Here is a 15278-nt window from a genome sequence, read left to right as displayed (position 1 = left end):
TGTTGGAAGAACAGAAATAAAAGGACGATGTTTTTATTAAAAAGAATCAACCACATGCATTAGCCCCAACAATACATCACAGTTTCTGTGCTGGGGGGGTGCCCACCCTCTTCTCATATCTTATCTGTGTCAGCACTCCCTCCTGACCCTGTCTCTGGGTCAACACGCCTTGGCCCAGCTCAATGTACAGGCAACACCATACCATGCCCTACCTCTCCCTCGCGGGCAGCCTCCCATGGCCCCCAGGCCTGTGTCAATCCCCACGGTCATTTGCATGACCCCAAATGCTGCTTTCCCTCAAACAGGTGCCCAGCTCCCCACGCGGACAGGGATGTGCTCTGCCAGCCAGCTTCCAGAGCCGAGAGCAGGCAACGCCAGCAGGCACGTCCTGTGGGGAGAGGCTGAGAGAGTTGGGGTTGTTCAGCCTGGAGAAGAGAAGGCTCCAGGGAGACCTCAGAGCAGCCTTCCAGTACCTAAAGGGGCTGACAAGAAAGCTGGGGAGGGACTTTTGACAAGGGCATGGGGTGATAGGACAAGGGGTGATGGCTTTAAACTGGAAGAGAGAAGATTTACATGAGATATTAGGAAGAAATTCTTCCCGGTGAGAGTGGTGAGGCAGTGGCACAGGTTGCCCAGAGAAGCTGTGGCTGCCCCATCCCTGGAAGTGTCCAAGGCCAGGTTGGATGGGGCTGTGAGCAACCTGGTCTGGTGGAAGGTGTCCCTGCGGGTGAAGGTTGTCCGTGCCAATGGCGGGGGGGGTGGAACCAGATGGTCTTTAAGGTCCCTTCCAACCAAACCATTCTATGATTGTGTGATTTCCTTCTCCCCTCTCCCTACATGTCCACACCCTCCATTTCTTGCTCCTTAGGTTCAGGTGAGCTCAAAGTGGAGCCTCAGAGGGGTCTCTGTGAGGGCTGGGCCAACTCCACCGGGGAAAGGGCAAGCAGACGTCGCTTGGACTCTTAGAGGCATTGCCCACTGCACTAGCTCAAACATGAGAGAGGAGAGGATTTTTTTCAGACCTTATTTTATTTTAAAATCCCTTTATTTTATACGTATTAGATCAGCATTTTACAAATGTCAGTGACTAAGTTTAGACTCCCTTGTTATAGTTATGTAGCTTCAGACGTATTTGGTATCTCTAGACTTACGGAATTTAGCACTAATTTGTGTAGTGCTATGCACATTTGAAAGTTGAGTGCTCTGATTTAAGTGTTAACATCAGGCGCCAAATTTCAGCCCCTCAGTGGCAAAATATTTGGCTAAGCAATTGTACTAATAGCATTTTCATTTCTCTTCAAATTTTTGCTCTTCAGATTTTGTAGAGATCAGCAAATTTACTGTTTGCTATTGCAATGACTATGGAAATCTGAATAGTTTTTTTTTTTTCTCTATTTTTACCTGTAGCATGAAGCAATAACACTCTAGTAAACATCTCATATATTGCTAAGTTGCAAATATCTTAGATAAGTAGCTTAGGATAAATTCCAAATCAAATGTACACCCTGAGGGCCGAAACTAAAGTCAATATTACTGGTAAGCAAACTGATATAAGATTTTACCAGTATAATTTCTAAGTAATTGAAAGTAAGACTATAACTATTTATGTTACTGTCACTTGCAGCAGTTCTAAATTTGACTTCAGGCATCACCTTGAAGTGATTACAAAGAAAAAACACAATCAGATGAGTTATGACAATCAGAAAACCTAACAAGCATATATTTCCCTGTTTACATTTCCAGTTAAGGCCAAATAATGACAGCTTGGAAGCACTGAAGGAGTGTACATAATTGGTATATATCTCAGCATCTGAAAAGTCTTTTGAGACAACGCTAACAAAATTAATTATATTCATCCACAGTGTCCTTCCAAATTCTGTTGCCCACAGAATGTCACAAAAGCTTTCTCCAAATGCTTCTTGGTCAACTCCCTGATTAAATGAGAACAACACTAATGTACAGAATAACAGGGACGGCTAATGTCAGGCAGATTTCAGATTTAGCTCTCTTGCAGAAGACAAGTGATATGGAACCAGCATGCACAGTCATCTGTTTCTGAATCTTCTTTTTCAAGCTCTGTTGTCTTCTCTCAGTGCCTCAAAAAATGATAAGAGCTGATAAAAGGCAGGGCGCTTTTCTGGTAGCTAAATGAAGCAAACATGATGGTTATCGTTATTTAATTTTGAAATCATTCGGAAACTGTAATTTGCATTAGTTTTTCTTGATTTTAGCATGCAGAAATTTGTAGAGACAGTGATGATTATGAGGTAAAGAAATTTACTTATTTGTCATAGTTTAATCTTCTTTTCTTGCATTAACATGTCCTCAAATATAAGTTATTTTTCTCACTTTTTTGACAATTATATTTAAAAAAAACCCAAAACATCTCTGTCATTTCATGGTATCACCAATAATGTGTCAAACTGTTCTTTGTTGCTGGTGAGAAACAGGTCATGGTCCACAGACAGCTGACTAACATTTAGACGAACAATAAATCAGGATAATTCTTGGCACAGAAGACACAGATCTCTCAGAATAAAATGCGCATGATCAGCATTTGACTTACAACTCCTAGAAGACTCACAGATAAGGTAGGGCATCCTTATTCTAGGGGTGGGGTTATTTCACACAACTTTAGCTGTCTAAAAAGGTAGAGATCTCATCTACATTTACTGTTTAAGATCTCTGTATAGGAAAGCAGATATCTTTTATAGTGTGGTGGCTAAGACAGAAAGGACAAATGACCATGGAGAGGTACCAGTAATGGTCCTGTAATCATGGAAGAAATTTAGACAATTAGCTTAGCTCAGCACAGAACATTTAAATCACTAAAATTAGGTGAGAAGAATTTCATCCTGTATATTATGTTGATGTTGAAGGGTATTATACTGTTCTTTGCTTAAATATATGGTTCTGAAAAGGAGAGAGCCAATCTTCCTTTATGCCCTGTTTCTTGTACTAACAATGTCCTGCTATATAGAATGTACTACATACAAGCAATGGCTTTTATAAGGGATATTTTATTTTCCACTATGAACATTAGTTTGGCTGTCAACAGGGATTCCTAGTGACTCCTGTTATTTTATTTTCTCCAGTTTGTATGTGCAGATACACGTACCTCATGCCAGCAGTTGTACATTATCTGGTAGATGATGTCTGAAACCAGTTGTGGTCTATAGAGTCTGTATCCTTGAGAAACTTTCTCAATCACCTGCATGTTATCATAAAGCTCATAGGGCTGCTTTCCCAAAGTGAACACCTCCCACATTAAGATACCTGCAAAAATATTCATGGCAGTGGAAAACAAGAAACAAAAGTCAAGAAATGTAGGATAACCTCTTTTTCCTGGAACAAGACACACATGCAACATAGAACCGATCAAACGCTTTACAGAGAATATTGTCCAAAGAAAAGCTCCAAAGTGTGGAGCTGACTAACAGGTGTGATTCTGTACTCAAATGTAAAACAACTTCTACTGCAGAAGAAGGTAAAGTTAGATGATAAAGTTAGTTATAAAATATATTTAATGTGGACAATGATGGAGAAAACCCAAGACATAGCTATCCATGGACTCAGTTTTTTACAAAATACATACAAACATCCCCTTATATATGTATGTGTGTGTATACAGAGAGAAGGAAGGAAAACCAAAATGACAGCTATAGGTATCTATGTTTTTACAGATTTTTTTAAAGTGAATGGGATACAAACAGCTTTGGTATCAGAAAGATTTCCAAATACTTGATAGTGTCAGCTACACATACCTATAAAAAACTGGATTATACTGAAGCAATAGAAACACTGGATAATATCATAATCATTAATTCATAATGATAGCTTTGCAAGAAACAATTTTTGTTGTAACTGAACATATGTGATAATGATGCCAACCATAAAGTAAAAAAAAAAAATTGTGGAATATTTATTTCATAATGATATGTAATACTGGCAGTAATGATTTTTTTTAAAAAGGAAATTTATTGGGTCTTTGACTTCCCTCCAGCTTGAAGACTGGAGCATAGTGGGATTAGAATAAAATGGTGCCTGAATCACCTGATGAGAACATTAAAAAAACAAGATTATTTGTTCTCTGACATCTGCTTTGGGATTATGAATACATCAGTTCAGTTCTTTAAAGCCCTTTAAAGACTCATTAGTTAGAAAAAAACAAAGAAGAACTGACAGATCCCACTCTCCCCTTGCTTTCACAGCATCAATGGATAGTGTTAAAATGAGAAAAGGCTTTCTAAGGAAAAATAATGTTTCTCATTGAAGTTAATGCCAATATTGAGGTTAACGACAATAAAGCCTGGAGCCAGGATTTCATCGGTAAGAGCAAAAAGAAAACATATCACCAGAAAATCCAGCTTCTGATTTAATCTTATGTATTATAAACCACTCGTGAAGGGCGTGAATGAGCTGTTTCTCTGCCAGCATCGTTAATATTGGGAGAATAGCTGAAGTTAAAGATAAGAAGTGGCCCAGCATTTGGAAACACTTTCATGTGTTTTATTTACCATTGTTCAATGTCAAGAACAGTGGGTCACCAATCTTTCATCAACTTGACAGCTGCCAAAATTTTCCCACTGGAGGAGAAAACCCATGTAAGTGGAATTTAAGCCCGTTCACAAAAGGCTCCCTTTCCTTTGACATCTTTTGCAGACTTTTAGAGACACTGAACAGACTCCAGGGATTTGTAAATCACAGCTTGAAAACCACTGAAGTAAAAGTTCAAATGTTTGAAATTCCTGAGTAGAAAGTGATCTGCAAATGCATCTTATTTTTGTTGAGATACAGAGTCCCAGCTCACACAGACTCTCTTCCACAACTGGCTTATGCACAGAGTCCACTCTGACCTCTGTGACTAACAGCAAAGCTCTTTTGACTTGGACAGCACTGATTTATGGTCTAGATATGCCAAAGACACCGTTTGATCTCCACGGCCAACAGTTTACTTTACTGTATTAAATACACATATGGCAACTGGGGAGCGGGCAGAGTTTCTATGTGCCTAAAAGGAAAACAGTACGGCTAAAAAAATCCGAAGAGGATAGGGCTTGGATGCATAAAAACATTAAACAAGAACATAAGTTGTAACTGCTTTTTACATTTCTTCAGTGTATAAATGTCTAGCATTTCTGCTTAGTAATCTGAGGAAATCCAAATGTAATGGTGTATTATGCACACATATTTGTATGTCAAACTCCATACATACCAAAAGCCCATACATCTGACTTGCTGCTAAATTTGGTGTAATGAAAAACTTCTGGTGCTGACCACTTCACTGGAAACTTGGTTCCTAATGAACTTATATACAGGTCATCCAGAACATACCTACAAGGCAAGAACCAAACTTGGTTGTGACCGAGTTACAGTGAAACGCTGTTTACTGCTTCTTCCTTGTACATCACAAGGTTCCTAAGAAAAGCCTGGACAGAATCTCAGATTTCCAAAGGACACCCGATAGAGGCATCAGCTATAATCTATAGAACAGATAACTACTATCAACTTATTAGAGAAATAATGCAGAATCATAGAAACGCCAGTTGTAAGGCCATCTAGCCAGGCCTCCTGCTCAAATAGAATTACTCCCAACATCAGATCAGGTCAGCCATGGCTCTGTGTAGACAAGTTTTAAAAACCTCCAAAGATTGCAATCTCGTGGTCTCCCTGACTGGCACGTTTCACTGTTCTACCACCCTCCTGGGGAAATAACTTCTCTTACTGTCCAGCTTGAACTTCCCAAGCTACAGTATGGGGCCAGTGTCTGCTGTTATATCACCTGGCACTGGTAAGAGTTATTTGGCTCCATCAGTTTTGCAACTGTAAGTAGCTACAAGCAGCTTTTAGATCCCCTCTTAGTCTCCTCTTCACTGGACTAAGCAACTGGCTCCCTCAGCCTCTTCTCAGAGCCCATGTTCTCTAGGCTGCTCATCCTCTCCAACTTCTCTCCATTGAGGCCGCTGATTAAGATGTTTGGCCCCCCAAATTAGGTGAAAATCTTGTACACAAAGTAAATGCTGAGATTTCTTTAACAAACATGAATAGTGAAATCTCTCAGTTGCTCTTGCCCTTTAAGTCTTAACTTTTTGAGACAGCAGAATGATTTTATTCTAACCCCATAACGGCTTATGGTCATTAATGGAAAGGAGGCACAAAGAGCTGTATCACACCCTGTAGCTTAACTTTCTTAACAGCCGTTTGCTAGCTGATCAATGCCAGTGAGCTATATATACACTAACAGCATAGCTTCACAAAGCTCCCAATGCTTTTACTTACCTAGTCATCCCAAAGTCAGATACTTTCACGGTAAGATTGCTGTCAACCAAACAGTTCCTTGCAGCCTTTAGTAGGGAAATGAGAAAGAGGATGAGTGGAAAAAATATAAAGAGGTAACTTGCTAATAATGTGTCTTGGTAACTTGCTAATAATAATTTCTATCCTCTAGCATTTCAATGAATAATGACATTCTTTGATTTGATTAACTCGGGAACGGTAAGGGAACAGTAAGTAGCTCTCTTATTTTACTTTCTGATTATTGATTGAAAAACATTCTGTATCATTATTCCAGCTTTACAAATAAGGACATTGAGAGATGAGGAAACAGAGATAAGAAACTCACATTCATCTAGAAAAACAGCAAGAAAGCCAGAAACTAAACCCTGTCTTTCAAATGGCGACACACTCCAAGGTCCTTTTCAGTAGTCTCAGAATTTACCAAGGCATCAAAAAGTGAAAAACAGTGATTAGATTATTCGCAATGTACTATAAACAGAGTGGAGCAATGAAAGGTGATTCAAGCAGCTTGATTTATGAAAAGTTCAATATAAGCCTAGTTCTGCAAATGATTACTTGAGAACATTTATCTAAGGCTGTATTCTCTGCCTGCATGCTTATTAATTTCTGTGATACAGTTTGCATCTAGTTTTCAGCCTGAAACCAAGCTCAAGTTTTATTTCTGTTTTCCCATTCTGCACAGCCAGTTTTCAGGAAACTGACTTTATATATACAACTTGAATTCTGCTACTTAAGTTGTCTGATATTCCTGATTTCTGGATCAGGATGTGAAAATCGGTGAGATATGGGCTTTAACAACTTTGTTTACACAAAAAGACAATTCTTTGAAAGCATCACCAAGACACATAAATGCTAGCTGAGGAGACTGCACCCCTATTGGAAAATTAAGCAAGTCTGTAATATAAATTGTCACATATCTTCCAACATATTTTTGTCTGGAGTTAGAAGGCAAAATACTGCTACTGACTCTGAAGCACAATGCACCAGAAATTTGGCTAGGTTCACTTTTAATAGGTCAATAAAAGAACAGTTTATTTCCCGCAAGAATGCTAGCATTCTTGAAAGCTAAGTTCTGCATAAACTTTAGCTAGAAGTCCTTGAAAGGACTGATGTCCTCATCAAAACCAACTTGAAATACTCTCTTGAAAACCGGCAGATAAATGCATTACAAAGAGCTGGGCAGCTGCAGACTTGAAAGTTCTGTTCCTGCTTGCAATGCACCACAGTAAATTCCAGTTTATCCTAGTAGTGTTCACACTTGTTTTATAAGAGAAATAGTCCCCAATTAAATAAATCCCCAATTCATTAAAAACAGTCTAAGTGACCCAAATCTTTAATGTTGCATCTCTTTCTCCTGGAGGACTACAGCATCATTGGACAGAACCCTTTACTTCAGAGGACTAATTTTAGAATTGGATGTCTGTGCTGGCAAGCGGTGCATAAATCCATACATGCAGGCAGCAGAGTATATAGCGCTGCAGACCTGTCAGCTCAGCTCTGAAGCACAGTAGGTTGTGTGCAGTGCTGTTTACATGTGGCTTTAGTGGTGCTCGTCCAGAACTGCCTTGTATTGAGCCAGCTGGGTGTCTCTTCAGCAGACTGCAGTGCTTTTTGGGGTGAGTGCCAAGAGATCCAATGCATCTGTGGCTGATCTTGAGGGGTAGGACTGCCTAGTGTTAGGTCATGCCCCTGCCTTCCCTGTTCCACTTCTCCTGTGGGATAGCTTACCAAATCTCTGTGTATGAACTGACAGCTCTCCAGAAATGCCATAGCATCACAAACATCATAACATATTTCCAGAAGCTGAAGTGGTTGTAGTTCCTTCCCATGACTCCTTAGGTAGCTAAGCAAACAGCCATTAGGCATGTATTCCGTCACTAGATAGATGGGATACAATTTTGAGCATACACCGTACAGTCTAACAAGTTTGGGATGATTTAGTTTCCTGAAATAAAGAAAAAAATAATCAAAGAATAAATAGATGTTATTGTGCACTTCTGTAAGTTTTGTTCTTCAAATATCAATGCAATGTACTGAAAGAAATTACTGAAATTGGATGCAGTCCCATCTCAGACTTCAAATATTACTTTTCCAGAAGGACTGAGTGTCCTTCTGCTCATTACTTTGAAACTCAGTATTGATGACAATCAAAAGAAGACTTAGTATCGATGAAATGACAATGTTATAGACAAAACCTGAAATAGAATTTAGCTGAGCAAAAGTGCTGCCTTAATGGTGGGAGAAAATAGATCTGAGTTGGTGGGGTGGACCTTAAACCTTAAGGCTTTCCAATTTTTCCATGTTGAATAATTTTCAGATTCAGAAGCCTGCTCGTATCAGCTAGTTAACTGATGGAAAAGTAATGCATTCCTTCAGGATACAAGGTATCAAAAATATTCTTGAATTCATATGCTTCAACTATCATCTCGCTGGAAATTCTAATGTCTTTACCTCTTCAGAGTCGGACACTAATGCTTCAAGTCTCACGTTCAATTTCCTGGTATTTCCTAGTTATTCATCTATCTCTCATTCTTATCTTCAGGATGGTGGGAACAGCTTTCTAACCATTTCTTTATAGATGCTAATGAAGCATAGTTTTAAGTGACAAATGTGGAACCTCTGAAGTTGTGGAAGAGATGTTAATTGAAAACTTTGTAGATGACCCTATCAATCTTTGTGAAGTTCTTGGTAATATTTCAAATATCTTATGTGGCTACCTATTTAACATGTGCCTGATGGACTCACCATTACTTAATGCTATTTTTAAGAGAAAATTCTCTTTCCTGTGTGTGCTCTACATTACTGATTGATGTTTGGAGAGATCATTATTTCCAAATAATTAAGTACTGCCATAGCTTACATCATGGTCTGAGCTTCTTCTATGAATTCATCTTCTGACATTGCTCCCTCTTTAATCATCTTTATGGCCACATCGTACTTTTCCTTCCACTTTCCCAGATGCACCACTCCAAACTGACCACTCCCTAGCTCTCTCAGCAGGACAATTTCTTCTCGTTTCAGCTCCCAGATTCCTGGTGAGACAAAAGGAATTTCTTTAGCAAATAAAAAAGTGGTCAAATGCAGGTGTGGTATCCGCCCCACGCAATGCTGTTGTTTTCCCTGGAGGGTTGCAGAAGCATGCAGCTCTGAAGCAACATACCTGTCTCTCAGCTTTGTGTTTGAGTTATGGAAGGAGACCACACTTCCTACAACTGTTGTTTGCTGCTGCTTAGATTTAAGCCTTATAAATAGATCTGAGAAAGATTTATGCATCAAATGGTGATATATTTTCATGTAGGAGATAGGAGAATAAGTATTACTGTGCCAGGTAATGTGGCAAAGGGAAAGAATGGCCATGACTTAGATGTGCTGGGGAAGGAAGCATGCAAAGTCTTGCACAGTTGATATAAGATCTGACATAAAATGCCTTAAAAACATAAAGTTGATACAGAATACCTTTGCATTCACCTTGCCCTGGATGTAGACTAGAAGCACTTATAGGAAGGGATACCCTATTTCATAGAACCATAAATTCTCAGTGCTACACTGGACAAGAGGAAACTACAGAAGACAATCCTTCCCAAATTCTCACATTGCCTCCTGCTCGACAAGTGGAAATGGCCACCAAACAAAGATTCTGTAACCTCCTGAAAGCCTGAAAGCATGAGTCATGATTCTCTTGTTATTCTTTTCTTGGTGGCCAAGACTGACACCAGTTTCAAAAAGGAAAATTATCTTCATACCATTTCCTAATGAAGCTGTGGTTGGGACTTTATTTCCTTGCGTAGACACTGCATGCCGGAGCCTTGTCACCATACCTACAAAGAAAACCTGTTAAAGGTCACAGTATACACATGAGTCTTCTGAAATCAAAGAAAATACAGGGAAACAAATACCTCCCTCTCCCTGCCATATTGCAACCATCCAGGTAATGACAGGTATTCAATATTCAGCAGCTGCTGCATCATGACACAAGATTGAAAATTTTGTGCTTAACAGCTAGTCCAGCAAAGGTATCACAAGAAGAGGTAGTACAATACCAAAAAGCAATGTACAGCAAAGGAAAGCAATTATATTAATTGTGAATATGTTAGATCAAGTTCTACCCAAACTGTCCCCCAAAATGGTTGAATATTTAGAGTATTCAGTATTGGAAGAGATTCACCATAGTGCTGAGTCCAGAAGCCTAAGCCAAAGCCAATCACGTAGAAAGAGCATATAGGATTACCAGCTGAGTTGTGCTGATGGTAGTGTATAAGCTTGGGAATGGATTCAAAACAGTAATTTTCAGCGAGGTAATACTTCTTCTCAGGGGTTTTGTGCACATGGTAATGTTTGACTGTTCCTTTCTTACTTCTGAAAGACATCACAAAGTGTAGTACGTATGAAAGCCTTGCGAAGTGCCTTCCAGCCCATGCATTAATAGATTAGTTAGTTGCTGATGAACTGCAATACTCCAGTTGGCCAAATAACAAAATATGTAGTAGATGTCACCAGGAAGACTGTTGCATTTGCCTCGGTCTGCTTTTTCCCCCTTAACACCTGCTGGCTATGTAGCACAGGCTCCTAGCACATTGAAGACTTCTGCTGCATACTGTTAATGTAGTCTGATGGTTAGAACCTGTCTCCCAACAGCTACATCTAGAGCAAAAGACTTTCATATACTGCCCTTGCAATGGTTCTACTTCTAATTTTGAAGATCTTCCCTTCTCCTTCTCCTTCCCCTTCCCCTTCCCGTTCCCTTCCTTTTCTCTCACTCTTGAGGCTCCGCTGTTCCTCTAGATTATGTGCCTGTTTCATGCCTGCATTTAGATAAGGCAATTCTAGGCCTCTGTTCTCCCATTCAGGGAGCCACTGTCATGTATGAATTCAAATAACTAACATGACCTGAATGTGCCTGAGGTTGATCTCTAACACAATGTAGAGATTTTGTTGTTGACCAGTCACACCAAGCAGCTTGCCCATAGCACACTCATAGAAATCGGACACATTCTTTGGATACTCACTCAGGAACCTTGCTGAACACAGACACAGTTTTTCCTGCTTGGCTAGATTTCCGAACCATAAAAGCGCCTTCTTTTCCCTAATTACAAAAAAGAAAAAAAAAGTTACAAGAAACAATGAGGTTGGGATTAATTTCAGTGAACTTTAGGCTTTTACACTGTAATGTCCACAAAGGAGAGAAGGAGACATGACTCATCTGACCTCCTTTAAGGACTACATTAGGACAAGATGAATTATGCCTGAGAAATATGTATTTCTCTCCACTAAAAAGAAGGTCTAGGTAACTGGTTGTGGTATCCCATTGTAAATGTTTAAAATTAGGTGAGTTGTACCCCAGCCCAGACATGAAGTGAGTAGTCTGCATTTTTGTTTTGGTGCACAGATACAGATTCATAACTGGGGAGATGGAGAGTTGTTAATCCCATCTCCTTCCTCATGTCCTCTCCAGAGGCTGTACGCAGTATAAGACCCAAACACTGCCACATACATCCCATCTGAATAAGAGCTCTATCCACCACACTCAGTCCCTTTACATAATGCGCTAGATGATTGATGTATTTTCTATTGTCAAAGTATTTCTGAATTACTGAATAAATAGAAAGATTTTCGTGCACTCTATTATATTTGGACTACTTTTAGTCTTTATGTGGTACTTCAGTCCTAACTTTCACTATCCACTTTTACTTCTGTTAATAGTTTACCATACCGGGCTGGAAATGGTTTTCAGAGTTCATTTGAATGGCTAGGAATGGCTATTGCAGGGAGGAAAGAAGACATCTAGAAGCTCACATAAAGGCCAAGGTTCATTGCTATGAAGTTCAAAGGAAATTTCATGTTCCCTTAAAGTTAACTGGTGTCAGGAGTATCCAGCACCTTTTGGGACTGGGACATAACTGCCTTTCTCCAGTGATTTACCACACTTGAATTTCATTCCTGAATCTATGGTGCAGGTCTAAGGGAAAGGACACTGAGGGTCAGGTTATATCAAAGTTTTTAGTGGCTGAGATCCAGTAAGACTGCCTGTGAGAAAGCAGCAAGCCACAAGAGGAAAACGTCTTTGTACAGTATGTCCAAGGGCAAAGCATGGCTGAGGCGGGGTCTCCTCTAGAAAGGTACATGGACAAATATTTCTGCAGTTGTCTGCTGTGAAGACTTGTACACTGGACTAGTCCTCTGGTGCTATCCATCCTTCCTCCTAGGAGGGCATCCAGCCAAAACTCAGTGGGCAGAGCACTGAGTTTGCTCAGGGTTATCTGCTTGTCTGGGTGAACTTCTTTTACTCCACATTTGTATACCGTAATCGTAAAACCATCACAGAGGATTCCTCTAGACTGACCGGCAGAAAGAGCCACACTGGAGCAAACAACACAAGCCTAGAAGTAAAACCAAAAAGCGGAGCTTTGAGGGGAAATGCACGCAGTTTGGCTTTGTTTCAAGCCTATTTTAGAGGTGTGTCATTTGTTCATTTATATAGAAGAGACATTTTTGGAGATCTGTTTATCAGTACCAAGTTAGCACAAGAATTTCTAGCGCTTTGTAATACTACAGCTATTTGAAGAGCATCAGCATCCTCTAGCTACGCAACATAGCAAAGACAACAGACACAGAAACATTTCCATGGATGTTCATATACAAGTGATAAAGGGTATGTAGGACCTTCTGATGGAGCAGCTGCTCAGACTGGGCACGGGAGATATTACCAGCATACCAACTGCAAAGAGAAATACTGGACTTATTATTCAGCGGCTGATTTCTGAATAAGGCACAGCAGATACATGAAAAATGCCAGACGTCGTAAATAGTTTCAAAATTGCTTTTAAAAGACAAAGGGTAGACCTGGGACTTAACTTGCATCTGTGATTTTAGGCCCTGAGATAAAAGGGAAAACACTAATTCCCACCTGCTCCCTCTCATCCAGTGGCTCTCCTCACCCTGAAATATCTGAGCCCACTCTGACTCTGACTTTTTACAGTAACTCCTTAGAGCAGGATTCTGCTGCCTTAAAGTTCTGCCAGGAGCTCTACCAGAAGGAGTTTGCTCTGTCTCCTGCAGACCATGACACAGCCATCTCCCTAAAAGCTGGGAGGTGCATAATTCTCCTCCAATCTTGAACCTTCTGCTTGTCATAATATTTAAGTAAACTGAGAGTTCCCAAATGGAGGAAACAAGCCAAACATGCTATGTTAGATCAGTTCATGGAGCTCCAATGAAGCCTTTTTAATAGCACTTCACTTTTATGAAGCATCCCTTTAAGTGTACAAGACTGATTTGTCTAAATGACTTTTTTTTTTTTTTCTGAAAGCAATTACATTCTTGCCTTTGGAAGTCTGTGGGCAGTGATGTTGCTGATGACAATATCTATAATTATTGTCACTATTATGACAGCTGTACATAGGATACCATTGGTACAGTGGACATGTAAAGTGGAAAGACAATCTCTGCCCAAAGAATCTTTTGGTTCTTATGAAGGTATATTCTATATACTCACTCATGCTTAGCAATACTCTGCTCTTCTGCCAGTGTCTGTTCACTGACACTCGAGTTTTCCCTGCAAAGACAAAACAACATGCTTGAAAATGTAAAAAACTAGTTATGAAAAATTCCTTCCTTGGGTTAAAAGTCATACTACACATATTTTTGAGTAGTTATGCCATGGTCTAGGGTGAATATTTCAAAAAGTTGAGACATATTCAATTGTCTGGATTTTTTTATGACTTGGTAAACACTTATACGGCCTTTCTCCTCCACCTCTTCCTGTTAGAAAGCCAAATATTCTCCATGCATGCTGTAACAGGCAATGAAACTACATATCCCTTTAGTGACTTTATGAAGAGCTTGCACCTACTTTTTCAAAATTTACATGGAAGATTTCCAAAACTGCACAACCCTAGACTTCCCAAACAAATGTTCTTAGCATGACAGACAACAGGAGTTCATGTGGCAGAAAAAGAGGCCTCTAAAATAACCTCTTGTGCAGAAATAATAATGATTCTTATTTATGCTGCTTTTTACAGGATACTATAAGAGTAGAGGTTTTTTAATGAAACCTCTGAATCTTGTCCACTATGGTTTACTATAAGACAATCTGTTATGTTTCTGTGAAATTTTCATTCAAATACTTAGGCATACATTTAATGCTTACAATGTCGTGTCATCTTGTTAAAAAGGGAAAGATGGATTTGATGTATCACTTCGACTGACCTGGACTCCCTTTATCCTGTACTGGACTACTCACATACATATAAAGGCACGATAGTGCTAGCTAGGCTGATTTAATGTTGAAATAAGAGCACAAAGATCGAAACCCCAGCATCATTGAAGTCAGTGACAAAACACTATTGATTTGAATGAAACCAGGATTTTCAGCTGATGTTTTTTGCATTAATATATGAGTCAAGAAGACAAATTGTATCTGATTCTATACCTTTCAGGAAACTTTATGCTTAGTACTCAGAAAGTTATTGAAAAAGAAAAATAATGCAGAAACACTGCCTAATCTTTACTAGAATGGTGAGGAAAACATTTAAGCAGTGAATTGCTGCATATTGATTCACCTTGGCTCATCATCATTCAGAGATAACTTTCTCAAGTAAGCACTTGGTACAAAGCCTTCATTCCTGCAAAATAAACAGTTCACAGTTAGCTATCATACACGACGACATATTAAATTTGGTCACTTAAAATAGGAAAAGGGATTAATCAGACAGTCACTTTTTAGAATGCTACTAACAGAGATGCTTACGGTTAAAACATTTCTGCTTTTACTTGCCATGTAGAAAAATACAGAAGTAATTTGTTTTAGAAAATTACATTTCAATGAAGTACTCTCTTCGCTAGTCATTGAAATGGCTTCTTCCTCCATGATTGGTTTCATCATGTGGAAGACTGGAGCAGCTGTTCAGCAATATCATTACATGCCATCTCAGTTGCTGTGATGAAGGATGCCAGTGACTAATGGGTGCCGTCAGCATATCCAA

The 15278-nt window shown here is 39.4% G+C and overlaps 1 protein-coding gene across 1 annotated transcript in view; it reads right to left on the bottom strand.

The window, feature by feature from the left end:
- Nucleotides 1-2069: 2069 nt before the first annotated feature.
- BMX (BMX non-receptor tyrosine kinase) overlaps nucleotides 2070-15278 on the bottom strand; it is a 14998-nt gene continuing 1789 nt past the window's right edge. Inside the window, exons 2-13 of the mRNA XM_009705395.1 lie at nucleotides 14856-14918; nucleotides 13790-13849; nucleotides 12958-13054; nucleotides 11304-11380; nucleotides 10526-10653; nucleotides 10041-10115; nucleotides 9158-9329; nucleotides 8026-8242; nucleotides 6280-6344; nucleotides 5216-5334; nucleotides 3119-3276; nucleotides 2070-2144 (exon numbers count right to left, since the gene is read on the bottom strand). Coding sequence (XP_009703697.1) covers nucleotides 2070-2144; nucleotides 3119-3276; nucleotides 5216-5334; nucleotides 6280-6344; nucleotides 8026-8242; nucleotides 9158-9329; nucleotides 10041-10115; nucleotides 10526-10653; nucleotides 11304-11380; nucleotides 12958-13054; nucleotides 13790-13849; nucleotides 14856-14918 — 1306 coding nt within the window. The remainder of the gene's footprint in view (nucleotides 2145-3118; nucleotides 3277-5215; nucleotides 5335-6279; nucleotides 6345-8025; nucleotides 8243-9157; nucleotides 9330-10040; nucleotides 10116-10525; nucleotides 10654-11303; nucleotides 11381-12957; nucleotides 13055-13789; nucleotides 13850-14855; nucleotides 14919-15278) is intronic.

Source organism: Cariama cristata, unplaced genomic scaffold, assembly GCF_000690535.1.
Source record: "Cariama cristata isolate BGI_N322 unplaced genomic scaffold, ASM69053v1 scaffold27958, whole genome shotgun sequence".
Taxonomy (NCBI): domain Eukaryota; kingdom Metazoa; phylum Chordata; class Aves; order Cariamiformes; family Cariamidae; genus Cariama; species Cariama cristata.
This window is presented reverse-complemented; position numbering and strand designations above follow the sequence as displayed.